The sequence below is a fragment of the Vanellus vanellus genome, assembly GCF_965231255.1.
Source record: "Vanellus vanellus genome assembly, chromosome: 1".
NCBI classification, from domain to species: Eukaryota; Metazoa; Chordata; class Aves; order Charadriiformes; family Charadriidae; genus Vanellus; species Vanellus vanellus.
Genome location: NC_138905.1, coordinates 201,395,885 through 201,413,791, shown reverse-complemented (window position 1 = coordinate 201,413,791; position 17,907 = coordinate 201,395,885). Strand labels below are relative to the sequence as shown.

Sequence of the window (17,907 nt, the reverse complement as noted above, 5' to 3'; positions counted from 1 at the left end):
GTGAACATATAACTCAGTAATATAAGTCGATTCTACCAGAAGAAACAGACCAACAGTATCAATTCTTAAAGGATTTCCCCTCTAATTATTTGGTACTGGGCCACTAATTCTATTAAAAATCTTGAGATATTATATTAAGAGGAAAAGTTTAACCCTTTTCAAAGCAGTCAGTTGTCTAGGCCAGCATTACCCATTTGCTAGGACCAAAGCAATTTTTGGCAGTATTAATAATGCTCAGGAACAACTGAACTGTTTTCTGTCAGGAAAAAAATAATTTGTGCAGGGAACAATGCTGCGCTGGGAGATGTCCCCTGTGGAATTTCTGAAGGGCTGAAAACAATCACAAAACTCATAGGCTTTTTGGTGAAATGCAAAATGGATTTTGACCTCGCCTCATTAAACAGCGGTACATAATACATTATGTATAAAACCCACAACTCACACAATAAACATTTCACAACAGGTTAAAAATGGAACAGAGGAGAACAGGAATCAAATGAATCCTATCTTCTTGTTAAATTACATGCTTCTGGAAGTCATTCTGGTTGGAATTAATTTAACCAAATGCTTATGACTAAAACATCTAGGTATAAACATAAGAAAAAGTCATCCCAGGCTCTCTCTATTTCTCTTTTTATGGAGAGAAGTTAAACACATCTAAGAAGCAGTTCATTCGATGTCTAAAGTATGCATCTAAAATAAGTCAAATAAATAATATCCAGCAGGGGTAGGTTTATCTCTATTGACCAAAAAGGGAGTCCAGGTTGACTGGCTTAGGTATTGAAGGCTAAATTTTTGGTATCTAACATTGTGAGATGAATCCCAACCTCAGAGACCACTGTGATGAGACTGACATAAAAACATGAAGATCAGAGAATTAATTTACTCTATCAAATGGTGTTTCTGCTGCAAAATTTACCTTGAAGATGTAGCGGACAGCAACACAAGGAAAAGGCAAAGTTTAGATGCCACAGCCAGAGATTTCTTGCCGAAGGCTCGGCTAGCTTCATGGAACGTGCAGTTTCTGAAGAATGGTCCATTTTCCCACAGCCCTATTGAAATAACCTATTAAGTGTTCTTAGAAGTGGATTTTATTTGTCTCCTTAAAAAAAAAAAAAGTCTGTCTTGTGAATGGGGCTTCTGTTACTACAGAAATTTCTGCGGCTGTCATCTATCTCATTTCTTGTTATGCTGACACTTAGCCAGTGTGTGTAATGAAGGAAACAGTAAGAAACTCAGAGGATTCCCTGCATTAGGTTATTAGATACTTGTACTATACCTGAGCAAGAACTGCATGAGTTATTTCTGAAAGTTTATCTGTTGGTGTCACCAGATAACAGCTACTGCATCCTGTCCTGTAAGTTACAGTCTTCAGGAGAAATGCATGTGGAAGTACGGGTAAAGGTTTGTCTAAGCATTTTGTGAAGCCCATTCATTGTATGTATAAATGTCCCAATTTGTCTTACTTGGCAGAGCATGGTAAAGTAGGTTTAGGATAAAGGGTAACTTCTACTTGGATTTGTGCAAAGCGTTTGACACTGTCCCACACGATATCCTGGTCTCTAAATTGAAGAGACATGGATTCGACAATTGGACCACTTGGTGGATAAAGAACTGACTGGATGGTCACACTCAAAGAGTTGCAGTCAACAGCTCAATGTCCAAGTGGAGAGCAGTGACGAGTGGCGTTCCACAGGGGTCGGTACTGGGACCTGTACTGTTCAACATCTTTGTCGGCAACATGGACAGTGGGGTCGAGTGCACCCTCAGCAAGCTTGCCGATGATACCAAGCTGTTTGGCAAGGTAGACACGCTGGAGGGGAGGGATGCCATCCAGAGGGACCTGAACAGAAGGACATGGACCTGCTGGAGTGTGTCCAGAGGAGAGCCACAAGGATGATCCGAGGGCTGGAGCACCTCCCCTATGAGGAGAGGCTGAAAGAGTTGGGGCTGTTCAGCCTGGAGAAGAGGAGGCTCCCGGGAGATCTTATTGCGGTCTTCCAGTACCTAAAGAGGGCCTACAGGAGAGCTGGGGAAAGACTTTTTACTCGGGCATGTAGCAATAGGACAAGGGGGAATGGCTTTAAACTGGAAGAGGGCAGGTTCAGATTAAACATTAGGAAGAAGTTTTTCACTTTGAGGGTGGTAAGGCACTGGAAGAGGTTGCCCAGAGAGGTTGTTGAGGCCCCATCCCTGGAGGTGTTCAAGGCCAGGCTGGAGGTGGCCTTGGGCAACCTGATCTAGTGGGAGGTGTCCCTGTCTATGGCAGGGGGGTTGGAACCCGATGATCTTCAAGGTCCTTTCCAACCTAAACCATTCTATGATTCTATGATTCTATGTCAGTGATATGGTTTGTTATACAATGATTAGCAGGAAAACAACAAAAGAAAAAAATAGTAGCAATTCGTATATAAACTGTCCTACAATCAGTAGTAGGTGTTTGAGTAATACATGGAACTGAAAAATACAATCTGGCAGTTTTATACATAGTTCATGTGGTGAATATTAAGTACCATCTTATAAATCTACAGTGTTTTGCAGTAATGTTAAGCCAAGATATTTCAGAATCTAAGCTTCTCCACTAATAAATCATTATAGTTTTTTCAGCAGATGAAAATATTTATATACACAGTATCACGAGCAACTGAGACTTTAGAAGCAACAAAGTCTTTAGAATATTGTCCCATAATGGCTGTAGCACAGTTACGTTATGAACTGCTGATGATCAGGTCTCATTATTTAATATAAATAAACAACAAATTAAAAGATTTTTGAATAGAAGTACAGAAACAAGATGAATACTGTGTGTATACATGGAGATAATGCATGAACTTCTGTTCAGTTGTAAACTTACGTAGTGTTCCCTGTCTCATAGTTCGATAGGAAGCTACAGGAAGAAAAAATGACGTATTTCTAAAGATGAGGGTTAGAACTGAGAGCCACAGGCTTGTTACAGGCACAGGGTGGCTCTGCAGGAGACTTGAAAAGAGCTTCTTTAATGACTTGGAGTAATTCAGCAGCTGGGCAAGGATGTAATTTAATCATGTTTTGAAAGTTGTGTGTGCAGAGCGCAGTGATCTCATTCCCAGGAGTAAATTCAGAATTGAGAGGAGACCTTGTGTGAAACCTGCCTGAAAGCACTCTCATTTGGGAACATTATATTGTAGTTTTTGGAGGTAAGATGCCTGTGGATATACCTGGCTTATAGGAAGTACTCGAACTTCAATACCTGTGGGTTTTTTTGACATCCATGGTTGGGTTGTTTGGTTTTTTTTTTCTTCGTTTTATATTAGTGCAAATGATGCAGATGTTGCCCACTTTTGTTCTAGATAAGCAGCTTCAGCTGCTGAGATTTTCTTCTCTTGGCTGAAATTGTAAACTTTAATGAATGATGTGAATTGTTGATGGTCTCTGTGCTGTAAAGGTGAAAGTGAATATCCTCATGTATTAAGGAAGTGCAGTCTGGTAAGATTTCTTCAAATTCAAAGAATGCTTCTTTAAGAACCATAATATAAAGTGAAGGAAGTTGTTTAAACCCAGTAAGTAATGTTTTTATTGCTAATATATCTTTAAATATGACTAGCTGATAAATTGAGAAATCATTATTTCCTTTACAGTATTAAGAACCATTTCATTTCTTTATATACAGATTCTGAAACTTAACATATTTTGGCATTCCAGTGATACACAGTTAAGTTTTGCAACACGGAGAATGCATTTTATTACTGAATTGAGGAAAGAATATGTAGAAGTGTTTTTAAACCTGTGCTTACAAGGTACCATTACCACTTTTAACTATTTTTACAGTAAAATAATTCTGTTCTGTGAGACGCAGATTATGATACAATCCTATGAAATACTTTGTGATGGGAGAATTAGGATATTATGACAAATGGGAGGAAGGCGTTGCCATAAACAAAATAAATTCAAGCCTCCTGAAAATGGCAATTGATGGAGTTCATATTTTAAAACATCACATGGTGTGTACTGAAAAGTAAGACATAAGTGTAATTTGAATGGGACATGATGAAAATGCTTTCCAGGTGAAACTTCATAAGAGTTTCTAGTTTCTAGTAACTTGCTATTACAGTTATATCTTTGTATTTTCCTTGAGGTTTTATGTAAGTATTTTTAGTTTAACTCAAACAACTAAGCAGTCCTTTTTTTTTTTTCTTACATAGCAGATGGTACGTGAACAATACACTACAACAACACCAGGCACCAGCCTAGAGAGGCCGAAGAATGAATATGTCTACAAAATTGGAATTTATGGCTGGAGAAAGCGTTGCCTCTACCTGTTTGTTCTCCTCCTGCTTATCATCCTAGTTGTGAATTTTTCTTTGACAATATGGATTCTTAAAGTGATGTGGTTTTCTCCAGTAAGTGTCCTCTTTTGATTTTTATTCTGTTCCCTGTCTCACCACTTCACTTATTTCATATGTACATCAGCTTCTCTGTATGTAATAGATGGTTCTTTTTTCTTCCTTCTCAATTATCATTTGTACTTTGGTTGAAAGTATGTAAGAAATACCTATCTTGGAGCATACTTTCTGATCTGTAATTCCTGTATTGGTAACAGTCTTTAAAATACTGCGGTTGATGATACCTTACATTGGAGTGAATTCCAGCCATTCTAAGAGAATATATTTTACTGTTGTTTTATAGTCTTTGTTTAGTTATATTTTATAAAAGTGTTTGCTGTAATTTTATCTCATACAGAATTCCTTAGTGCTGACAGCTGTTTTTTTTCCTTATCTTCCTTCTGTTTATCAGCATCTAAAATTTAACAACTTATTTGCCCAATTAATTACATCTCAGAGGTAATTATTACTACTTCGTGCTTGAGGCTAAGCGGCTATATTATTTGGGAATAAATTTAATAACTTCCCACTGTCATATGTATTTTAATACTTATAATGTAATTTGCATGTTGTAGATTAAAAGATAACTTTCAGAAGTCTGCGAGATGTGGCTTTAGTCAGAATGCAGTGAAATGCGTCGGTGAATATTGAAGCTAAGCTAATTTGTTCCTAACGCGCAGTCGTGATACACAGATGATTTGAATAGACTTGTTACAAGAGAAACAATAATAGTAAATTCCTACAGCTCTGCCCCTGCTACTGGAGAAAGTGTTGTATTAAAGTTCCCATTATCTGTTGTTATTATGGCTCTGTCACTAAATGAAGGGCATTTTATCTTCACAGTAGCATTTCTATACCCTACTTTCTCTTAGTATAAAGGGAGTAGGTTAATTTTAAGTGCTACTTACTAATATAGTTACTACTGCTTGAACTCCCACAAGTTTCTTCCTCCACATACATTTTCTTCAGCACTGTTACTGTCATACAGATTACAATGCCGAACATCTTAGATCAGATATAATTTTTCTGTTATGTAGTTCACGTGGAAGATGTGCACTTAGTGACTGCACATCGTGAATCACAGAGAACATGAATAACTTAAAAAAATTTTCTGCTTGGCTCAGATTTATATTTTTTAAGGATTCTGTTGGTTTGCTTTCACTGTATGAAACTGGGTATTTCTTCTCCGGTGTCGGTCAGGGCTAAATAAATAGCGTCAGAAACTCCTATCTCCTAGTAGTTATCTCTGAGGAAGGCACCAAATGCCTTGATCTGCTGAGGCTCAGCGTCCTTCTGCCTTGGCCACAAGAGCAGTGGAATCAGAGCTCAAGTAGTGCAGGATTACATTCTTTCACAGGGTGGACCATGAATGCTGTGGTTATAAGGGTTTTCCTAATTCTCTGTTAAAGTCTCTGTATTCCTGACATACCTGGTTAAATAGTGACTTAACTGTAATTCTTCCATTCATTTGGGTTATTTTTAGGGAAATATCTATATAGCAGATATAAGAACGTTTGTGCAAAGTACACCTCTATGTTGCAGTCCTCAGCAAAAGTATGTGTGAGGTCATGAAGAACAGAGAACTTTTTTTGCTGGGTATTGTTTTAATAGAGTGTATCTGTCAAGGCAAGAAGTAGCTCTGACGATACCAGAGGTATCCTCCAGAGAAGCACTGCTAGCCTCTAAGAGAACTCTAAGAAAGAGTATGGGGGTTAACAGCATGCTCAAAGTCTCGAAGTATAACTGAAGCGTCACGGTCCCTTCCTGTGTCTAAGGAAATGAGGGTAACGGTCATAGAAGTTACCAACACTGGCATCAAATCCTTTTCCTGATGGAATTAAGCATTTATGCCTCCAAGTTTTTGGTTAGCGTTTGAAAAAGAGAGGTAACAATATATTGTCAGAAATAGATTTTTAGGGTTCTTGAGTTCCAAGCTTGACAAGTATCTGCTTTTTAGGAAATCGGTTGATTGATGTATGTCCTACTTATCCAATCAAACATACCTATTATTGGGAAGAGTTTAAAAGTAATTGTGAAATACTGTCCTATGCAGTCATCAGTTATTTGGCAAATATTAGTCTGTCAGCTCTGATGATACTTTTTGTATTTATTAATTTTGTGTTCTAGCTATATTATATAGAGATTACACTAATTACTACGTTTAATAATAGATATTGTCTTTTTAGCTAATGCTTTAAAAATATTCAGTCCTAGTTTTAAAAAAATACATTAAAATGTTATCCCTGTTAACAATATTAGAATATGAATATCTAATAAAATATTAACTGTTTCTCTGTGAAATAATACAAGAAACAAGTTGTGTTCTTTCTAAGGTTGATACATATACTTAGAAAAAACATGATAAACATTTTAAAAGGTATTTTTATAGTACAGTTCTGAAGAGAGTTTCTGCTCAAAGAAAACTTATAACATGATCATCGTATGTAAAAAATGGTTTTGCAGTATAGTGCTGGGGTTGTTAGGGCTTTAGAGATTGAATGACATAGTTCTATAGCACAGGCCTTTTCATGAGCCCACTCAAAGTTGAGAAAATTGTTTTTTGGACCTCAAAGTTTATTTTATAGGATGTTTTTTTTTCTTTTTCTGTAAAGCATCCTTAAAGCTTTCATTAAATAATAACTTGCAGTATACAAAAATCACATGCTATGTCTATCCATAGATCCAGATTAAAATAATGAAACTATGAACAGAGCTTCAGCCACCTCTAGCACAGAATTAATCCACGCATACATCTTCTGTCTCAACCCAAAAAAACAGACAGTGTGATAAATACTAGCAAACAAGCTAAGCTGATAAAGGAGAAAGTGAACCAGACATAGACATGCTGCAAGATGAATAGATTTTAATCTCGTTGCAGAAATTTGGAAGGATGATGAAAGACAGAGACTTTTCTAAGCTCCATTGTTTGAGAGACCTTCAGCATTAAATGAACATGACATAACTGAGCAGAATTTAATTTAGATTCAATTCACAAAATCTAGGCTAAAAAGGAACAATCGGAACAGAGAATGTATTCCTTTTCTCATACTGCCCCAATTACATAACGTATGAGCACCCCCAAGTTGTGCGAATTGATTCGCAGGTATCAGATATGTCTCATTCTTTTTTTCTGTTTCTCTCCTGGTGTTCAGGGGGACAGTGTCCCACATTTTTCCTGTGTCAGGCTCCCTATGTCAGGAAAGCCAAAGCTTAGCTTTAGTTATGATTTACAAGGGCAACAAGATGGGCTGCATCCATGGGTGCAGAGAGAACTGTCTGATTCTCTTGAAGAGTCGCCCTCTGCAACGTTTGAAAGGTTATTGAGAGTGGGGAGACCCTCAATGACTGGAGGGACGCAAGTGTTGCACTTGTCTTCAAGAAAAGAGGCCAGAAGGACAGTCTGGTGAATTATGGGCTGCTCAGCCTCACTTCAGTCCCTGGGAAAATGATGGAACAGGTCCTCTTGGAAGACATTTCAATGCCAATGAAGGAGAATAAGGTAATGGGGAACAGTCAGTATGGATTCATCAAGGGTGAATGATGCCTCACCAACGTGGTTACCTTCTATGATAAAATGTCTGGATTTATAGATAATGGGAGAGCACAGGATGTCATTTACCTTAACTGTAGCAAGGCTTTTGACAGTCTCCCACAATATTCTTGTTACCCTAGTTAGGACATTACAGCCATTAAGGGTGGACAATCAGATGAGGAAAAAAAACGGCTGGATGATCAGGCTCAGAAGGTAATTATTGATGTGTTATATCCTACATGGAGGCGAGTAATAATGTTGCAAGGGTCTGTCCTGGGACTGGTCCTTGTTAACAACTTTATCGATGACTTAGAAGAGGTGATAGAATACTTGCTCACTAAGTTTGCAGATGGTACCAATTTGGGCGTACCATTCAATACTTCCGAGGCTTGGGCTGACACTTAGAGGAGGGTAGAGAGGCCGGAGGAATGGTCCAACCTTATGTAGTTCAAGAAGGACAAATGCATTGCCTGGCTGGGAGCAGCTCTATGGAGAAGGCCCTGGGGGTTGGTGGGCAGCATGAGACAGCAGTGACCCAGGCAGCAATGAAGGCCAAGACCTTCCTGGGCTGTGTGAACAGAGGCAGAGACCACGGGAAGTGATGATCTCCCTTTACACAGCACTCATTAGACAGGCATATAATACAGCCTGCAGTTTTGAGCCTCCCAACAGAGGATAGATATTAACAAACTTGAGTATAATTTTTGGTTTGAAGAAGTTTTGTGGTTGGCCATTAGATGTTGCCAAGACAGAATCTCTTTTTTTCTATAAATAATATTACACGAGTGATTTCCTCTGAAAAAGTCGTTATTAATCTTTCTTATGCCTCTGACAAAGAGAAGAAAAATGCTTCACAGTAAAAAATACATTAGTTTCCTCTTTTACCTTGTTGTCTTAATTGATTAAAATTACTGTAATTTTAAAATGGTCCACTGACTCTTAGCTTGTAACATTTCAAGGCCATCAGTTATACTAGACTAGGCGCTATCATATAAGATAAGAGAGAATTCATCCTCCTAGACACTATCGGATCCTAAAATATTTAAGTAGAAAAACAGTGAATATATTGAATGCAAGAATATTCATTTCCCTCATTGTTCTTTTCCAGGTCCTTATTGTGGTGTAGAGTATAGAATTAGGCATTTCTCAGTCTTTCTAATTGAGACTGTTTTGATTTCTGTGGAATAACTGATTTTTTACTGGGCTGGAGCTAACACATGCTTTAGCTGTCAGATGATTACAGCACTCACCCTGGAGACAGAAGCTTCTGTTATAGCTTCTGCACCAATTAATGTTTAATGAATTTATATGAAGTAGAACAAACTCAAAGAAGAGAAAGTAAAAGATTCCCAGCATCAAGTGTACAATAATCTGCTGGTTGGAGTATGGATCTCCAGGAGAAGATATGAGATCAAATTTTCCCAGGGAAAGGAGGAGTTTTTATCTGGGAGTGCAACAACCCAGTTGAGTCCTGTGACCACTTGTTCTTAGGTAAAAGGACATCAGTGCCTCTTCACATGGCCACTCTTTATCCTCGTAGACTTTATTTGTAAGATGGTCAGTTATGAAATTTTGATTGTGTTCATGTCCAGTGGTGATCAGATAATTTAACTGTGAGAATATTAGTATGCCTAGATCTGTTGGACAAGTGAGGAGGCTTTTTGAGAAGCTAGATTTTGGAATTAGATCCTTAAATTATTTAAGTATCTCCCGTGCTAAGTGCCCAACATACAAATGCCAGTTGCCCAACATACAAATTCCATATTGACATGACTGTGGAAGTCTACGTGACTGCAGACAAATTTGGAAAAGTTGGATAGTGTTCAGCTAATCTGTATGACAATATTTTATACAACAATAATCATCTGAAAGCTTTATAGAGATGAGCTGCTCAGTAGGAGGCATTAACAAGAGGTATTTGGCTTCTCAGTTTGTTACATAATGGATATGATTTCACAACTATAATGTTTCGCTTGCATTGCTGTGGTCTAGTGATTTCTGAGGGTTATGTTGGCGGGGTTTTTTTGCCTTTTTATTTTTCCATTATCTTTATATTCCTTAGAGAAAACTAAATTGATGAGACTGGTTTCACATTTTCTTCTGAATATAACTTGATCTCCAGAGGTCCCTTCCAACCCTGACCATTCTGTGATTCTGTGATAACAGGCTTTAGCTGTCCTATCCTGCTGTCACATAGAGAATTAGTACTCACATCCTCAGAACTTCACCCATAATAGTGATCCATTGTGTCTACACTATCATCATTGAAGCCTTGGACCAAAACCTTTAGGTCACTATTGAATTTCATAGATTGTCATGGTAGTACTCTAAAACTCATGTGTGAAAAGTGCACCTGATCAGATGATTACTATTTCTGATGCAATAGGAAATCTTGTTCAGAAACCCCACATTAATTCAATTATGATATCATCCAGGTTATGCTACGTTATCGTAACACCAAGAACAGTCACGTGCCCAAGATTATTCCTAACTTTTTTAAGTCTCTGATGGAGAAACCCATGTTTCCATGGGTTTTCATGGATACCACAGCTATGGTCTTCTGGAATACGAAAGGTCAAGGCAATTGTCCTGTTTCATGTTCATAAAGCCAGACAGTCGCGATTTCCCAGGATAACTAGGTGCTTTTCCCAAGTCTGGAGTTTAGCATGAAGGTTTTTCACTGACAAAAAATTTTAAGCACAGCATGAGTAAGAGGCAGGTAGGTCTTTATAGTTTTAGATGCGCTGTCAGTCAAACGATTCAAATCTGCACTCCATCCCATGTTCTCCTACCATCCATGTTAAACCTTACTTGGGTTTGAGTCACTAACAAGAGAAAAGTCAAACCCTAATACTAAGCCTTAAAACAACCTGTGGATCCCCTTAGCATGACAGGAATGAAATTGGTATGTGGAGAGCCAAGCACACAATGTCCAGTCCATCGATGTGTGGTCTGAGCTTGGTTCTTCCTAAGACCAGGACAAATGTTTAGCCTGCCTCATGCCTGCACTTCAGCTGGGCATAAAGACACAGGCAATGAGAATTGGGAAGGTCTCTGCACATTTAGGCTAGAAAGTGGCCTTTACTTAAAGTTTCTCTTTTATGCACAGGCATTTTTGGCACTGGAATAAATAGGACAATTGCTACAGTTGGACAAACAAATACAGGGTTTTCCAAATACTTTTAACAGGTATTTTCTTCTTTTGGCTTGCTTGTAATTGGTGAGTGTTCTACCCGCATACCAGTTCCCAGAAACTTTTATCGCAGACATACCACTCTTGCTAATCTTCTTGTGTTCTCATGGGCAATTAATAACTAATATAGACAAAGTATTAAAAAACATTATTTTGTTACTTTCCAAAATTTTCCATAAGGCAATGCCAATTCATTTATATTTAACTGTATAAGAAAATGTTGAAAAGCTAACTATAATCTTACAACCAATGGCTGTGTATACATATTAGTCAGCTGATAATTACACTGGTCTAGATCTATAAACATTATGTGCATTTTATGTTGAAATACTTACATAAACAACTATGTAAGCACTTGAAAAATTCAGGCACCGAAAATGTAAGGGCTCACTTAAGGAACAATGGAAAATACAAAACTAGAAATGTGATAAATTAAGAAAGCAAAATTTTAACTGAAAATCAAGTAATACTTTCTGACAGTGAGACTTACTAGACTCTGTAATAGCATGCCTTATTAAATTGGAGATGCTCAGTCATTTGGAACATTTAAAACCAGACTAGACAGCAATGAAAATGTACGGTAAAGAACACTCATTCACGGCAAGATTTCTCCTTCACTCCAAAGATGTACACTAATGAACTTGTACAGCCTTTCTATGTGTTTTATCATTAACAGTGTATGCTCCGTGGAATTAGTTGCCATTTTGAGACTATTACATTTTTAAATACTCAAATGAAATAAAATACTTATTTAATTACTCACATATTCTCATCCTAAATTTTATCAAAATATTTTCTTGTCAGAACACCAATATTCCGTGGTTTCTACTCTGGATAATCCTGAACACCTGTATTTTGCTATTTTTCCATTAAATTAAAAATAATTTGCCTTCAATCAGGCCACAATTATTCCCATTATCTCGATCAGACAGTGAATATTTAAATATTTTATGCAAAGAGTAATAGCTGAAAAGAAAGATGCTGAGATATTTACTGCAGAAAATCTGTTATCAAAGTCAGACTTCTCGGTAGTGTGATATATACGTATATATATATAAAATGTATTTTATTAAATCATCTGATTAATCCAAATTATATGATGAATCAAATCATGTGTATGTAAAGGAGCATGGAGGACTCATTTAAATGAAAAAAAGATCCAAGTTTACTGTTGTTGGAATAATATATATTGATACAGAGTTTTAAAACATCAGAGTACAGTGAGATTATAGTTTAAGAACTGTGGACAGGTGAGATCATAGGGCTTGACTACAGCTCCGGATTCTGCTTTGCTAGTTTTAAGTTTTATGGGAAAACTTAAATGAAGCTGCTCTTTGCAGACCTTCTGCCAAAGGAAAATCAAATGTTCCGGTCTTGTGATCTGACTACCACCTTCTTTTCTGAGCCCTGACACAACCAGTAACTTTTTAACATTCGACTGCACATTTTTGTGGGGTTTTGGCATGTAATTTTGCTCCCAGGGCGCCAAGGAGAGCTGTGGTAATGTAGGAAATAGGAACGATGAGTGATAGACCTGGTGAAATTTACGATTTGCGTAGCCCAGGAGTGACCTGAGAAAGGTCTCTGTCCGTGAAACTTAGCCTATTGTTTCTAGTGCTCTCACCTGACTTCGTAAAAGAGGTTAAATCTCCCTAAAGACTTTTTATATATCTTTAGATCATCGTATACTCGACAACACTATTACCGAGATTCATATACTCAGTGAAAATTTATTGTAGCATTTCTTAAAATAACGTAACTTGACACAGAGTGGTTGAGGTTGAGGACACTGATGAAAACAAATGGCATTTCCAAAATGTGGGACCCCAGGACTTCCCAATGCCTGGATCCAAGTGCACACCCTGATGGCATCTTGCCTGCATGTGAGGTCCACCCCTGACCCCAGGTGCCCAGGTGTTTACAGGATTGATGCCTGCAGGCTCTCTCCTGCTCCAAATCCACTTTTTCAAAGGGGTGCTGACATGGGTGACGGGGGACACGCTGTAGTGTGCACCTACTCTGCAATTGAGTACCCGGCATCAAGCCCAGCCTACGGAAATAACTACAACATGGAGAAATTGAACAACTTGGGTTTAATTCCCATTTCTGTGTTCCATGTACAAATAATTGCATAGACATTCATACATGAAATCCGGCCATCTGATCAGAAACATTCACTGTGCAAAGTTCCTCAACTACCATTTTTCCATGTAAGACTCTTAGGATATGTTTTTGAGACTGACACTAAAATGACTTGACCCTGCCAAGCTCTGGTAGGAATCAGTGAGACAGAAAAGTAACCGCTGTTCTCAAATGATGGCTGCCTAAGACATACATTGTTTACATTGTTCGTACGTCATGTTTCAGATCATGTATTGTCTGTTGTGTTAGTACTTGCAGTTAATAAATGCCTTCTGCGTGTTCCTGCAATGTCTAGCACAACAGAGCTTCTACAGTTGGGACAAGAAAGGACCTGTGGGTGTTGCTGGACAGCCGGCTGAATATGAGCCAGCAGTGTGCCCAGGTGGCCAAGAAGGTCAACAGCATCCTGGCCTGTATCAGGAATAGCGTGGCCAGCAGGACTAGGGCAGTGATTGTCCCCCTGTACTCAGCACTACTGAGGCCCCACCTCGAGTACTGTGTTCAGGTTTGGGCCCCTCACTACAAGAAAGACATTGAGGTGCTGGAGCGTGTCCAGAGAAGGGCAACAAAGCTGGTGAGGGGTCTGGAGGACAAGTCTTATGAGGAGCAGCTGAGGGAACTGGCGCTGTTTAGTCTGGAGAAAAGGAGGCTGAGGGGAGACCTTATCGCTCTCTACAACTACCTGAAAGGAGGTTGTAGCGAGGTGGGGGCTGACCTCTTCTCCCAAGTAACAAGAGATAGGACAAGAGGAAATGGCCTCAAGTTGCACCAGGGGAGGTTTAGGATGGATAGTAGCAAAAATTTCTTCACAGAAAGGGTTGTCAAGCATTGGAACAGGCTGCCCAGGGAAGTAGTAGAGTCACCATCCCTGGAGGTATTTAAAAGACGGGTAGACATGGTGCTGAGGGACATGGTTTAGTGGTGTTTTTGGCAGAGTTAGGTTGATGGTTGGACTCGATGATCTTAAAGGTCCCTTCCAACCTAGACAACTCTACGATTCTATGATTCCAAGATTAGGAAAGGACAATAAATATTATAAATATTATGTAACAAGCAGTTTCCCATTAAACAGATTCAACCTTGGATAAGATTAATCCAAGCTTAAAAGTCCATTCTCCTAAAATGTAGAGATCTGGCTGCTGAACAGTTTTAGGAGTATTAATATTGAATTATACCTTTGGACTTCTGTTGTTTTATTGATTCTTTCTTACCCCACACAGAAACTGTGTTTCCATATAGGCTTTTCTTAGAGGACCAGTATGTAGAAGACAAGTAGAGTCAGAATGGAATGTATCGTTCTTCAGAAGAATCGTACTATGGCTAAGCTGTACACCATTTTTGTTTTGGTTGGTGTGAACTAACAAGAAATGGAATGGTTTCTATAATCTTTTCCAGGTCTTTGAAGACTTTAAAATATGTAATAAAGATCTTTCTAGTAGCCTTACTGCTGTTTTTACAAATCCCCGAGCCTGTGAATTCTAGAAGCACACGACCACTCCTACGATTTCATCCATTCCTTTTTATTTAGCATATGTTTTCCCATTGTTAGACCTTCACTTTAATGTAACATTTCTTTGTCCTTTTTTCATCTCACGTTTTCATCATCTTGACTGTTTAGACAGCAAATTCTGTCAGGGTGGAGATGTTTGTCACTGTGTGCTTACACAAGGTATAGAGCACTGAGACCGTAAGATGAACTGTTCCCTAGTACAAATGATAGGATTTATAATATTGAATCAATACGTAGTCTGTGTAATCATATACACCATGTAAATATCCCTGATTCCTTGGAGTAATTCAAGAAATAAACATTATGCACTGTTGTTCAGCAGAAAATCCTTTTGACAACCTTTGCAAGTCAAAGGAAAAGAGTTAATTCAATTTCTTTTTCTAAGTTACATGATTATAAATGTTAATATAATAAAATTAATTAGCCAACTTATAAAAACTCAATTCCTGAATAAATGTATGTAACAGTGGGAGTAGCAGTGTATTTTTCTAATCTTGAGTAAATCAGTCACAGAAGATACAATGCCAGATGTGATGGTATTTTTATTAGCAGAGTATTATCCAGCTTTGAAATATCTATGCAGTGCAGAATCAGAGACAGAATCGGGTCCTTGCCAAACACAAAAACAAAGCTGGAACTGAAGCTATTTTTATCTTTTGAGTAATACCTGTTGTAATTAATCTTTCTTTATTTAAGGAGGTCTGTTATTCAATACACTGGGACAAAGAGGACGTGAAAATATCTTGAAAGTATGCATCTTAAATATGAATCCTATTTTATGAAAGAAATCTCATCAAAACTAAGCAATCGTCAATGGTATGATGAATTTGCATCTTTCATAGCCATTTCCTTACAAACCTGTTGAGTTCAAAGTGGCCGTCTCCTTTTCTAGATCATGGAATGTTACCTACCCACTTTCTAGCTATATTTGCAAGGGGTGTTTTAGTCTGTATCCAGCCCTACGCCAGGTGAGACTCACTTCTGTACCAGGAGTTCTTGCTGTTGCTAAGGGCTCTGCTTTGACCAATGTCTTCGACCGAAAAGACTCCACTGTCATCTAAGAAGAGGACTTGGATAACCTTCTCTGTCTGAGCCCAGGAAATTGAGTCCTTGCAAGAGCAAATGAGATGAGGCATCAGTAATGTTATTATACCAAGCACGTACTTAGCTCCAAAATAGATATTGTAAGTCAAACAGAGAGTTTCATCAGATTCATTACCAACCCTGTTTTGCTGATCGCTCTTTAACAATGTCTACCCACAGCCCTATTATCTCAATGAAACAGTACGCTCTTGTTTGCAAAGCAAGTTCTCTAAATAGTAATTGCTGCAAGAAGTACTGCGGTGAAAGCTGGATCTATAAAGCCATTAATTGAACTAGCTTTGGGGCACAACAAATGATGTCTTGGTCTGAACTTGCCAAGGTCTTTCCCTGGGCTGGTGTCAAAGTAGGATATAAGTATCGTATAAGTAAGAGAAGGTTTCACCTGGATGGAAATGCTGCATCCTGTCTACTCTGAAGTTAATATCATTATCGGTTCCAATCAACAATTACAGTATGTGTGGACTTTTCATGTTTGGAAAAATTGAATATTCGGGGAGCAGGTATTACAAATCAAACGTGCTATTAAATCCTCGGACAGCAGCTACTTTATTGTGAATTGAGCGCATGTTAATGTTTGAATCAACTCAGAGATTTTATTGTTGTAACCATGCTAACATATGGTATGTCCATCTTTCCAGTATTTGATCTCTCCCCAAAAGAGGAAAATACACATCTTCCTGTGCAGCTATTAGCTGATACATAGACCAGATGTTTAATATCCATTGTTTAGAGGAGTCTGAGGACTGGAATTGAGCCTAATGCTGAGAAGGTGCAGAAACGGTGATGATATGATATAATAAGAAGAGTGGTTGATCCAATATAGTAAGCCCCCACGTCTATCAGTTTCTACATTGGTAGGAAAATGCAAGAATTTAGGTGACTAGAAATACTCATCATAAACTGAAAGAATGTACCTCATCCCTCGTCCTCATTTCTAAGGGCCACGTGCCTACAGCAGCAGACCCCTACATTGTTATATTGGCTTGGGAGATAAATCCCAAATATATCATCTGATGCTCATCTGACTGCATAAGCCGTAGACGGCACGAGGCTCAGCTGCCTGAAAGCAAGTCACTGTGAGCGCAAGAGCCCTCGAGCTGCACTGCTTGCTTCCACTCCAAGTAGTCCCACAGCAACGTGCATCTCCTTCCAAGTGACTTTCTTGGTCCTGAGGCAGAGCAGCAGGTCCCACTATGACAACAGGCAAAGGAGGGAAAGTTCTTCCATCCTGTTTTAAGACAGGCCTTTAATGTTAGACATACCAATCCTGTCAAACTTCCTTTGTCCAGTCATGCCTATGTGTTCCTCGGCACTGATATTCATATCCAGAAGGCCGCCATACCAACACAGATTTCATAGCCAGAAGAAGGTCGTACCACCAGACCCATCAGTATGGCTTTTGGAACTTTTTGGTCCTGATGAAGGACTCAGTCCTTGCATAGTGCTCTGAAAGAAACTTAAGGACCTTTCCACAGCTTGTGGACATACTACATTTCTGTGCTGGCTTTGTGGAGAATGGAACTGCTTCCTCTTTTTTTCAGAGGAAAAATACTTTACATTTGTTGTGTCTAGAGTCTAAGAGAGTCTAACCCATCCAAGATGGTCTTCCCATCCAGGTGCTCCACAGCACAATGAGTCTTACCTAGGATTCTAGTAGTGGTAGCTACTTATTTCAGGTGATTTGGAGTATCCCTATGTAGGCAATTTGATGATTAGCTGTCAAATATCCTTTACACCGCGATTTCTGAATCAAAGAGCCTTTTGTTGGGCTTTTATGAGGCTTGAACCCACTCAGAGCTTGAATTTCTTGTAGAAGGCTTTGTCTCTGTTTCTACAAGCACTTAACCACCTCAAGAGCGTTTTCAAATGATGAAAAATGCTTCTGCTACGGTTGAAGACATCCTGTTGCTCCAATTAGAGTATGCCTAGCAGTTTTGAAATGAAAACTGGTCACACCTTTGTGAACACTAATGCTAAATTACATCTTCGGTGCACAAGGGTTTGGCAGCTGCCAGCAGTTCCCATGCCAGTCAACTCCTTGCAGCAATAGCAAAACCTGCTTTGT

The 17,907-nt window shown here is 38.6% G+C and overlaps 1 protein-coding gene across 2 annotated transcripts in view; it reads left to right on the top strand.

The window, feature by feature from the left end:
* SGCG (sarcoglycan gamma) overlaps nucleotides 1-17,907 on the top strand; it is a 144,931-nt gene that overhangs the window by 71,484 nt on the left and 55,540 nt on the right. The window contains exon 3 of one of the 2 annotated variants that reach the window (XM_082487294.1): nucleotides 4,185-4,379. In XM_082487294.1, the coding sequence (XP_082343420.1) occupies nucleotides 4,185-4,379 (195 nt within the window). Of the gene's footprint in view, nucleotides 1-4,181; nucleotides 4,380-17,907 lie in introns of both variants that reach the window. The other variant, XM_082487295.1, reaches the window with a different exon arrangement.